The sequence below is a fragment of the Solanum pennellii genome, chromosome 2 (assembly GCF_001406875.1).
Source record: "Solanum pennellii chromosome 2, SPENNV200".
NCBI lineage: Eukaryota > Viridiplantae > Streptophyta > Magnoliopsida > Solanales > Solanaceae > Solanum > Solanum pennellii.
In genome coordinates, this window is record NC_028638.1 from 16,345,492 (window position 1) to 16,358,195 (window position 12,704).

Genomic DNA, 12,704 nt, shown 5'->3' on the forward strand with positions numbered 1-12,704 from the left:
AACGAAAGAGTAGGGAGCTGGCGACCCTAGCACACTAAGTGGAGAGGGGCGCCAACCCGTGAACTACTGAAGGGGATTTGTGGAGAACTGAGTGGTGCGGCGCCCCAGGGTGCAAACTACTAAACACTTTTTTGGCGCAATGCTAGCGTGGGCTCCAGCTCCTGCCCAAAACTTCTCGACAAATTCTTTCTCTTTTTCTAACTCCAATCACCTAAGATCGAATGGTTTCTTCTCAACTCACTTATATTTGAACACCCAACAATAGTATACGATAATCCATTAAGGAAATACCCCAAATACTCAAAATTGTCTGAAGAACTAATCAAAACCTCAACAATCAAGATTATGAATGAAACTTCAAGATAACTCACAAGAACTCAAATTTTTCAACTTCAAGAACGAAATTGCACTGAAAAATAACATGATTTATGTGTGGGTGAACGAACCCAACACTATGAGAATTCACATACCTCTTATAAATTAAATCCTTGGAGAAAAAACCTTTTATTTGCAAGAAAACTTGATTAACGTCTTGCTTTTCTCTCTTTCTCCTCTACTTGAACTCTTCTCAAAAACCTAAGCGTAATTTAGTTTGGAAAAATAGAATCAAATCAATTTACACCCCTAATTAATTATTAAAAATGCTTAAATTTGAACGGATAAGGAAAAGACCAAAATACCCCTCATATTTTTAGGTAACTTTCCTTAACTGGACAGGCAGATTTCAAATGATCATATCTCCCTCATCCTAATTTGAACTTATAAAATTCAGTGGCATTTGAAAGAGGATTCCGAAGACCTTTCATTTGATATCTTATGGGTCACCTAACACATCTTGTACTAAATTTTATGGTCGTTTAAAGTTGACCCAAGCTCGTAACTTTGCAAATTTTTTAATATTTATCTCTTTATAAGATGGGATTTTACACCTTGATCAACAACTATTTAGATCCTCTATTTATAACCGGTTTGGATACAAGCTTTGGGAGCTAAATTGGACCTTTCAATGGAGTTGATTCTAGAATTGACATTGCGGGTCCCACATTTCTTATATTGACTCCAATTTGGATCCATCTATGTTTTATGTGTTTTTGGTCTTTAAATGAATTTATTAATCTTTTGATCCTATATTTGATTGTGTTACGTCACTCGGAGGTCATACGAAAGGCAAAAGTTGTGGAATTCAAATTTTGAGTGTGCACAGTCTACTATAAGGTAGGGTTCGAATTCTCATTCTTTAGATTGATTTATATTCAAATATATATTTATTTATTTTTGAATTTAGGGTGGTTGCCTAGTTTATCTTGATTTGAATACTAGAAATCATGTTTTAAGTTATTTTATCAGGGTTTCGGGACTGCGAGCATATTGGCTTGGTATTTTGAGATCATTCTTATGTTTTGGTGTTTTGGTTGTTTTTTATCTATATTATTTAGAATTTTGGATATATTTTAGGAATATACTAGTGATTTCCATAGGCATTCATAGTTTGGGGTTGATAGGTATTGGCATTTCTCCAATGTCATTTTAGATGGCTTAGCTCCTTATTGACTGATATAGAACCCTTGGGTCTCATAGTATGGTCATTAGTTATGTGAAACTCATCTCATACTTATCCTATATTTTTGGGTCTTATCCTTGTCATAGATTGACGTGTACACTAGTTATTTTGGGCATATTGGTGATTTGGCATCGACTAGTGGAGTAGGAGTTGGAGTGGATCCTTGCTAAGTATGAGGTGGTACTATGCTATGGGATGGATTGGTGTTGAGTTAGCAAAGGAATATTAGATTTATCGAAATTCTTTTTTTACGGTTTGAGCATATATCCCTAATACTGATCTTGTCTTAAGGCTCCCTCGTGGACAATTAACTAGCCTTCCTTATGAGGAAACCCAAGTGCATTTAAGAAACTTCTTGGAGAAACTGATACTTACATTCCAATGGGGGTATCATTTTATTACATGATGTTGACTTTTTTTTCCCATTCTCACTATTGGGAGAAGCAATGCGGTGGTTGTCATCGAAACTAGTAAATTAGATGGACAATCTAGCGAGGAAATTTTTATTAGCTTCTATTCTTTAGGAAAAGCTGAAAGATTGAGAAACAAAATTTTGAACTTCAAGCAAATAGGTGAAGACAAGATCTATCAAGCACAAGATAGGCTTAAACAATTATTGATCTTGTACCCACATCATTATCTACCAATTAAAGTTTCACACATTTATTGATGGCTTGGAGCATAATACAAAAGTGTTGTTGAGTTGGTGGACAACCTGTCAAAATGACATAGGATAAGTTGTTAGAGCTTTTAAACAAGGTATTAGAAAGTAACCCGAAGTGGAATGGAGAGACGCCCAAAACTATTGTGCAAAAGGCTACATGTAGCTATAAGTGGATCATATAAATGCATTAACTACAAACATACCTGATTGGAAAAACCTAAAAATAAATAAACTCAATAAGTTAACGCTAGGGTAACAAATGGGGAAAGTGAATGCAGTATAGGAACCATAAGGATTGTGCAAAGTTTGCGGTAGTGGAGAGCACATGACTAAGTACTACTAGTCAAATCCAGATTTGGTTAATTATGTTGGGAATGCCTGAGAGATAGAAGAGCACAGAATTATTGAAACAAATATAATGTTAGTTGGAGAAGTCACCCAAACTTTTATAGGAGGTTTACTAAGTATTAAACAGTATTACTTTTTGAAGAGTGAAGTTCCAGAACTTAGAACATAGTACCCACAAAGTTGAAAGTTTTGGGTAGCTTCACAGTACAAATTGCAATTGGGAAAAGTGTCTATGCTAGTGAGTTATGTGATCTTGGAGCAAGTATAAATCTCATGTTATCATAATTTTATCAAAAGTTGGGGTTAGTTAGTCCAAAGACAACCACTATCATCCTACATAGTGAAGATAGATCTGATTCTAGACCATTAAGGGTAGTTGAAGATGTGTTAGTACAAGTAGGGTCACTATTTTTTATCGTGTGCTTTATGGTCCTAAACTGTGTGACTGATCCTGAAGTACCATTCATCTTGGGACGACCGTTCATAGAAATTGGGTGAGTATTGATTGACATAGCAATAGGGAAGTTAACTATAAGAGCTCATGACAAGATATAAGTCTTTAATGTCTATCGCGCATTCAAATAGCCAACAATTTACAAGAAGTTATTTGTTATCAATGTTGTTGATATAATCACGTAATCTCATTATGTTGCTTCCAGAGATCCATTGGGAAGAGTATTGGTAGGTCATGACATATTTGGGACAAGAATTGGCTACTTGTCTTGATGTGGCATATATGGGAACCCAACGAGGCAAGGTAGACCCGTGGATCGTGTTTTAAGACATGCACCCAAATCTTCAATTAAAAAACCATCCAAGTTAGAGCTAAAATCTCTTCTAAAGCACCTAAGGTAGCATATCCTGGCGATAAGGTAACTTTACTAGTGATACTTTCTACGGAATTGTCTGAAGCATAAGTCGATATGGCATTAAAGATTTTGAAGCATCTGAAGGAGGCAATAGGGTGGTAAATATCAGATTTTTATGGTATTAGCATGATGTTATGTATGCCCAAAGTCTATATGGAGGAAGGCCACAATCCTACTACACAATATCAACGTCGACTAAGCCCTTTGATGAAAGAGGTAGTAAGAAAAAAGGTGATCAAGTGGGTAGATGTTGGAACAATATTCCCTATCTCCGATAGCAAATGGGTAGGTCTTGTTCAATGTGTCCCAGAGAAATGAGGTATGGTCGTGGTAAACAATGCAAAAATGAGTTGATTCACACAAGAACCGTTATTGGGTAGAGAATCTCCATGGTTTACCAAAAGTTGAATGATGCCACAACAAAAGACCACTACCTTATCGTATTCATTGATCAAATGCTTGATAGGTTAGGAGGGCAGAAGTATTGTTGCTTTTTACATGGGTATACCAGATATAACCACATTTTGATTACACCGAAGATAAAGAGAAGACTACATTCACTTGTCTCTGTGGCACGTATGCATTTACGTGTCTTCCATTTGAACTCTGCAATTACCCCATGACTTTCGAAAGGTGTATGATGGTTATTTTTTATGACATGGTGGAGGATTTTGTAGATGTGTTCATGTATTTTTCTCTATATTTGGGATGTCTTTTGAGGTACCTTGGTAAAGTACATGCTCACTGAAAATACAAACTTGGTACTTAATTGGGAGAAATGTCACTTCTTGGTTTGGGAAGGAATAGTTATGGTTCACAAGGATTCGAAGCATGGATTAGAAGTGGATAAATCCAAGGGTGAGGTGATAAAGAAATTTCCACATCTGGTTTCTGTCAAAGGAGTTTGAAGTTTTCTTGGACATGTAGGGTTTTACCACATACTCATCAAGGATTTTTCCATGACTTGCTAACCTATGTGCAGTCGCTTGGAGAGAGGTGAAATTTGAGTTTTATGGCAATTGTGTCAAAGTATTTGAGGTACTTAGTAAGAACTTAATTGAAGATCCAATCTTGATTGCTCCAAATTGGGAGCTACCATTTCAACTCATGTGTGATGCAAGTGATGTAGCAGTGGGTGCAGTATAGTATTAGAAAAAAGGAAATATATTGTGTTCTTTTTTATTTATTATGCTAGAAAGACCCTTGATTCTTTACAAGCTAATTATACAGAGACTCAGAAGGAGATATTAGCCCTAGTCTTTGCCTTCGATAAGTTCAGATCGTAGATGCTAGTAAGACCCGACCATTTCTAAGATTCCTCTGGCTACTATGACCAAAGATTCTGGTATAGCTGACGATGATGCCGACTGAGAGGCTCTCGAGACTAATGAGGAGAAGTTTGGCATGTGAGACGCAATTGTGTACGATGATTCAAATGACCTCGAGGGGGAGATGGTGCAGACTGATGTGGAGGCGTCACTTCGAGATACATCTATTGTGGATCCAGTAGAGAAAAGTATGGTGTTGAGTTTGGCATTTATACCTAGACTGAGGGAGTCACCGATGTGCAGAGTTCACCGCAGGCTTAGCCTGATAGGGGGATTTTGACTCTTCTTCAGTTTTCTGTTTAGACTTTTTATTTGTTTCGCAATTGTATACAATTGCTTGTTTTATTTGGCGGGGTGAGTGCATTTATACTTACCTCTTTTGGGTTGTTTTTATGGATATTGTTGTTTTTTATGAATTTTTGAATTTATTGGCGACTTTTGGGTTTTGTTCCATTCTTTTTAATTTGAATACGTTGGTTTTGACCCAAATCAGAAATTTTGCACCTCTTGATGTTTGTAAACGTGGTTGTTCTTTTGAAAATTTGAGTATCGATTGCGATCAATACCGATGACTTGAATAGTGATCTTAATGTAATGATATGTGTGTGCAATTCCGATGAGGTAAATTTGAGTTGCATAAGTCATATGTGAACTCTTAGAATCTCATTATGACTGGTCGGTTGTTGAAAATGAATCTTTTGTTACACCGTAACTAAAATTGTAGAGTCTTATTTGATGATTGTGTTGAATTTCATTTATGGTGAGGTTGTATTGGAATGTGTTCTTTATAATACCTAGAAATTGCCCCATTTGTCCAATCGACTAGCATAGGCGAATAATAGAGATGATCTTAGGCACTATTTGTGGAGAGTGAACCAAAATTGTTGTTATACCTCTTTGTGACCACCTTGTGAGAATGTGAACCTTGCTTGGTACCGTTTGAGCCTACCCTTTCTTTAGATGAAACTTGAACACATTTAACCTCTTTCTCTCCCACCTTAAATCTTTATGAAGCATTGGTCATTTTGAATAGTCAACTTGGTCAAAGCCTAAGTTGGTGGTGTGGCTTAAAAGGAGGAAAGTGAAGAAGTTTGAGAAATTAGCCATTGAAGGATCATGTTGAAAAAGATGGAACCCCTCCACATAAAAAAAAGAGACAATAAAAGTAAAAGAAGAAAAAGATCGAAAAATAAAATAGTTGTTGAAATAAAGTTTGTAAAAAGGATTAAAGAAATGGGGTATTCAATAAGTCATGCTTAAAAGAACATAGGGTGGATTGTGAAAATCGAAAAGATTGAAGGGAAATGAGAAAAAAAGTGAAATGTAGGTCATGCTTGATGAAGGTAGAAATCACTAAGCCAAAATAATCAGACATTTACCCTCAGCCCCGTTACAAACCTTGAAAGACCTTTGTGATCTTGATTAAGCTTAATGTCATGTTGATTGGAAAATACGTGCAAGCCTATGGGAAAAATCATGCATGTGTTTATCTTTTAGTGTGTGTGAGTTACTTTTAATACCAAAATTCTTAAACTTTAATGAACTTTGTGTGAACATGGAAGCATTCTTGATGTGAGGGCATTTGAATACTCTTATTGAGCTTGAACTTGCATTTGAAGCAAGTGTTGTTATCTTGAATTCTATTTGATGACGTCTAGTCATGGTTTGAAACTTAGAGTGCACAATTGAACATTGTGTGAGTAGATTGAACCTCATGTTCATGCATTTTATGTCTTGAGTAGCACTATTTGTAGGCATCGCCATTGAAGTGATTGATCTTGAGCTTTACTTGAGGTAAAGCAAAGGTTTAAGTTGGGGCATTGATAAGTCTGGGATTTCAACTCATTTAGGCTTAGTAATCATAGTTTTAGTGTCTTAAATGCCTATTTTATGCTCTAAATTGATATTAAAGTGTTAATTTTCATAAATAAAAGCAAAGGAGCAAGGCAAGGATATAACCGGGCAAAAAGGAGTGGTAAGCTGAAAAGAATGAGAAAGGCACAGCTCGTGATCGCCAAGACCACTCACTAAACCACCGACTGATTCATCGGCTCACCAAAATTTCCAGAAGGCCATTCCGGGAAAAAGCTAACTCGGCGATGAAATGTTCCGCCGCTGACTGGATAGGTGATGGAGAAACTGATCACCTAAAGTCACAGAAAGTGAATGGTGAATAATCATTTCAAGAAAGTGATGGAAGGGTAAATTTGGCGCATCACCGGATGGATTGGTTATGCTCGACTTAGTTTGCCTATTGGTTCAGAAGTTGAAAATCTGGAAGAGTATAAATTCGATTTTTAAAAGATGAAAAAGGAGTTCTTTAGTTCCGAAAAAGTTCCCGCATATTCTATCTCTTTTTTTTTTAATCTAAACACTGTTTTTAGTATAATTTTAAGTTGGGTTTTTTATTTTGAATTGATTCCAAGGACTGTGAAGATTTACGATTTGTTGCCCAGCTGATCGAGAACATAGTTAGTAACATTTTATTGTTTTTTATGATGTGTGGCTAAAAACCCCATTCTTGGGAGGGGGGTTATTATGTGATTAAATGTTCTAATTAGCTTATATGTGTTAGTATTTATTGATTTAAATGTTGATTTTAAGTGAGTTTCATTGATATTTGTGTTTTTTAATTCATGAATTGTAGTTGTAAATACAATTCTACTTTAGAATTCTAAGCTTGCTTGGGAAAGAAGTTTCAGAATTAAAACTCTCAATTAATGATAGTACTGATTGGGTTATTGTTGATTCAGCTTGAGAAAGTGAATCTGAATTTGATCCTACCAATCTAGCTCGAAAGAGTAGATTAATTAAGGTTTTAGGTTGTTCATATTGTTATGTTTGTCAAGGTTCGAGAGAACTCGCTTGATTTGTGGTAGTTGATCGAGAGATGGCTACTACATCTAAAGCCTAGCCTACTCACTAAGATTCATCATTTTTAGTAGATAATAATCACCCATATAGAGAAATTGCGTTTAATCGATCATATTCTCAAAGACCCCTCTACTTGATTACCCCCTATTTTCGTAGTCGTTAATCACTCACTTTAATCCCCCCCCCCCAATTGACACTAGTTGTCAACCCCTAGAACTTAATTATATTGTTTCGATAATGTCTATACTGGAACACTTCTTTTACTTCGTAATTGAATTATCTATTGTATCACTCCATATGGGATCGACCCCAAATCTTTGTTGGGTTTATACTTGATTGCGATCACCTACACTTATAATTGGATGAAGTGTAGTTGAGCGTTATCAGTAAGCCTAACCTACAGTTGAAGTAGCACTAGCCCCATAAGGTGAGCCTTCAGCCGCGACACCTCATGTTTAGGTACCAGTTAGGGGTATAATTATGGTCGGAGTTATGCCTCTAGAGGAGCAGAAGATACTTTGAGTGTTATTGAGACTTGCACCATCGAGGTTTTCTAGCGAGAATGGGGAGGATGCTCATGAGTTTCTTACTAGTTGTGTGGGCGGCAATATACTTTAGGCTTTATGGAGTATAGAGGAGCAAACTTCACCGCTTATTAGCATGATGGGCCAACCAAGCAATGGTGGCATTTCTCCTCAGAGACTAGGCCAACTGGGTCTATTTCAATGTCGTGATCAGATTTTTCTGAAGCCTTCTTGCCAAAGTTTATCCCACTGAGCATTAGAGATAGGCTCTAAGATCAGTTCTTGAGGTTGGAGCAGGGCTCCATGACTTTATTTGAGTATGAGATGAAGTTTTACGAGCTCTCACATGATGCTACTATGATACTACTGTCTACGAAGTACTAATAGGCAATGAGGATAACACTTGTTTCAGCTTAAACCTGAAATGACTCACGAATCCTCGACTCACTAACCTGCGATAATTGTTTTGGATTGGTTATCCTTGGGAGAGTTAAAATCTTAAAGATAAGTGTTAGTAGCCTCTAATCTCTGTTGTTAATCTCTTTTCCTGGTCATTTGCCTCTTTTTCACACAAATCAAAATTTATGACGAGTTCTAACATTTCAACCCATTACAAGATAATCAAAGCAAAGAGATTAACAATGCATGCAACTTCGCCATTTAAGAATCACTAATTTGATTTAACCCATGTCAATTAATTCATCAAGGTTCCCACATCCCTAATTATGGGATTTCACATCCTTGCAAGATTCGGATCATAAGATTCTTCTAATTCATTATAAGCAACGTATAAAAGTTGGGTAGAAGAAATGAACTTGTATTAACCATTAAACAATTCCAAACAGTACCAATAATATCCGAAAATTAGGAAAAATGATCAAAAGTTCCTTTACTCCAACGTATGTCAGAATATTCTTACTGAGTAATGTGTAAAATAAACCCTAAGGGAAGTACTTATAGACATTAAAAGTTGACTCTAAACAAAGGAAATTCGGTTGCGACGCATCCCACAACTTGTGTCACGACTCGTCAATGCGCCCATGATTCGTCGCTGTGAAGCGTGGGGTCTCGTTCACCCTTTTCTTCCGCCTTAACTACCTAAATCTCAGTACTTGGAATGACAAGTTATGACACACTCCACATTTCAAGGGATACATATGTTTAATTCCATATGGTATCTGGTATTTAAAAATAAATTCCGAATATCATACCCAAGCAAGTTACATAAACAACATATATATGATATTCATAGGAATCACAACTTTTCATATCTACAACCATACCGAAGTATAATTACATAATCATACTGAAGTATATAGTTACATCAATTAAAATGATTATAATTTCCTTTTCATTTTTGTGTGTGAATAGAATAATCCAATCAGTCCTTTGTTAGAAACGGATGGTTACAATTACTTGTCATGGTGCATCAAAAGCCTAGTTTAGAATATGCTTATCCAATCTACACAATCAAGTGATAGCCAATAAATTGAAAGGGAACTGCCAAGTGGCCTTATAAAAATCAACAGATTGATAGAAAGGAATCTATTTTCTCATAAACTTGCAAAATACTTCTTAGTTAGTAGCACAGCAAACATGACTAGTGCAGCAACATCTTTTCATTCTTGTTTATGTTTCTCTGCTCAGAAATTACCATCACCATCATCATCAGCATCATGTTCAGATCAACAAATGAGTCTTTTATCACCAACAAAACCAAAATCAATTCTTCAAAACAACCCACTTTATCAACCAACACACAAGAACATCTCGTTGCAATTCAAAGAGAAAATCTTATGCTTAGAAATAATGGGTGTTGATTCAGGGAAAGCACTATCCCAAAACCCCTGTCTTCACACCGCGTCTTTACACGCGATTCATTCCATCATCACTTTCCTTCAATCCAAAGGACTTTACCAGAAAGACTTTGCGAGAATAATCGGAATGTGTCCAACAATTTTAACCTCAGATATAAGATCTGAACTCAACCCAGTATTCAGTTTCCTCTCAAAAGAGTTAAGAGTCCCTGAAGACAATTTCAGAAAGGTAATCAACAAATGTCCAAGATTACTCATTTGTAGTGTTAAAGATCAGCTTAAACCAACTCTGTTTTATCTTCAAAGACTTGGATTTACAGATGTACATCATTTAGCTTATCAAGATCCAATATTACTCGTTTCTAGTGTCGAAAATACGTTGATACCAAAGCTTCATTATTTGGTAAGTTTAGGATTTACAAGAAGAGAAGCTGTTGAAATGACTTTGAGATGTCCAGGACTATTCACTTTCAGCATTCAGAATAATTTCCAGCCAAAATTTGAATACTTTTCACAAGAAATGGAAGGTGAATTGGATGAATTGAAAGATTTTCCTCAGTACTTCGCTTTTAGTTTGGATAAAAGAATAAAGCCAAGGCATATTCAACTTGTAGATAATGGAGTTTCAATTCCATTGTCATCAATGCTCAAGACTACTGATCAAGAGTTCAATCACTTGATAAGCCAAAAAACTAGATAGAACTAATTTTTTTTTTTCTTTTTTATTTGTAAATTCTTTGCTTTGTTATTCTAATGTATTTTCTAATTCTTCACCTCACTATAGCTAATGCATATATTTTATTTTATTTTATTGGCAAAATGGTGTGATAGATTTCTTATACTTGTATCAGTTTGTATTCTGCATTCTCCTACTTAATCATTTGTCATCTGAGCCCTTAAACTCAGCAAAATACAATTTAACAAATACCTCTGACCATTGACCAGTGACCAGACTTATGTGACACTAAAATATCTGAGTTGGCAAAAGTGTGTAATTTCACGCTCTTAAGGCGAGTGAATGACATTTTTGGGTTTCAAAAATTAAAATTATAAAATAAATAATTTTTTAAAAAACAATTAATAAAAAATTCCTTCTTCTTCGATCTTCATCAACTATCCCATCCTTTTCGCCATCTTCATCCAAAATCTATGGAGAAAGTCATCACACCGTCGTCGCCATTTTTGTCGACGGAATCGTTATACTCTCTCCCTCACCTGTCTACATCTCCACCGCACACCATCACCATTTTCCTTTCCTCCTCCAACCTCCACAAAATCAACAACCTGAGTCATCCCACCACCAGATCTGGCCCAAAAAACTCTACACCGCCATCACCTCGCACCCTCACCCATCTAGTTCTCCTATACATTGACCAGTGCCGCCTCTCTCTCCCTTACTCCGTTGTGAAATAGTGGTCTCTGGCGACAACAATTCAGCGCTCAGACGCCAACGCCGCTTCTCTCTCACCACTGTGTTTCAGTGCTTCAATGAATACCACTAATGTCACTTTCTCCTTCCGCAGTGAATTAATGGACTCAAGTTATACCCAGGATCTGGTAAGTTGATGTTAATAGATTCTGAAAAAAGAAAGAAAAAGGTTGTGTCTGGGATGAATATGGCTGAAAATGATTATGAAGAACGAAAAAAAAATTGGATTTGGCATGAAATTTCTTTATGGTTTTTGGCAATGCAATTGGAAATTGGAAGAGATTTTTTTTTTCCATTAACAGCTTCACCACTTTTTCTATCATTAAACAAACATATTAATTGGTCAAACATAACATATAAAAACATATGAAAATGCAAAACGTGAAATTGGAGTAATGAAGCTCAAGAAAAAGTTGAACAAAAAATGGTAAAATAATACTCTAAAGAATAAATTAAGGTTTTATTATTTTATTTTTTATTAAATAATTTTGATTAATAATTTTTAAAAATAGTTATGAAATAATTATGACATGACATTAATATATCTGATATGGATATGACATGTCATTCATGTAAAGGAGAGTGAGCTACACACATGGTTGGAGGGGCTTAAAAGTCTCATTTTAATTGAGTTTAAGGGCTCAATGACAAATGATTAAGTAGGAGGGTCCAGAATACAAACTGATACAAGTATAAGGGTCCACCAGATCATTTCGCCTTTTTTTTACATGATTGATGATCTACCAATCTTTGTTTGTTTTTCTTATTAATTGATTTAAAAAAGAATGTCACATTTTTATATTCAGAAATATCTTTTTTTATTTTATTATTATCCAAAAATAACAGACAAAAACTAGTTTTATATTTATTTTATTTTTTTTAAAAAAAAAGAGTCTTTTCTTTTAAATAGTGCTCCTACTTTAATTCAAAATAAATAGACCTATTTGGGCCTTTTTGATTAATTGTTTTTTTTTAAAATGTTTAAGAAATTTAAGGTTTTTAGTTATATGATAAAATTTCAGGAATTTACATAAATCCTACTAATTAAGAATTTAATTACTTAGATATACTCTAATTTGTAATATTAATATCCTACCAAATTTTGGAACCTACAAATATGTCTAGATAAGTGTATTACAAATATAAGGGTAATTTATTCTAGATACATTATATAAAAGTCAATTCACATGTAGAGGTAATAATAGTATATAGGGTAATGAAGTATGTCAATGTGGGGTGGAAGCGGATTATGAGAGAGAAGAGAGTAGTGGAAGAGGTGTGTTTTATTTA

The 12,704-nt window shown here is 35.2% G+C and overlaps 1 protein-coding gene across 1 annotated transcript; it reads left to right on the forward strand.

The window, feature by feature from the left end:
• The first annotated feature begins 9,709 nt into the window (after positions 1 to 9,709).
• Positions 9,710 to 10,796, forward strand: LOC107008762 (transcription termination factor MTEF1, chloroplastic). The gene has a single exon (XM_015207921.2). The coding sequence runs from the start codon at positions 9,765 to 9,767 to the stop codon at positions 10,683 to 10,685; it is 921 nt and encodes a 306-aa protein (XP_015063407.1). The 5' UTR covers positions 9,710 to 9,764; the 3' UTR covers positions 10,686 to 10,796.
• The last annotated feature ends 1,908 nt before the right edge of the window (positions 10,797 to 12,704 follow it).

Bases quoted from the DNA above. Each gene is read 5' to 3' on its own strand.
- LOC107008762 (XM_015207921.2), top strand. From the start codon at position 9,765: ATGACTAGTGCAGCAACATCTTTTCATTCTTGTTTATGTTTCTCTGCT.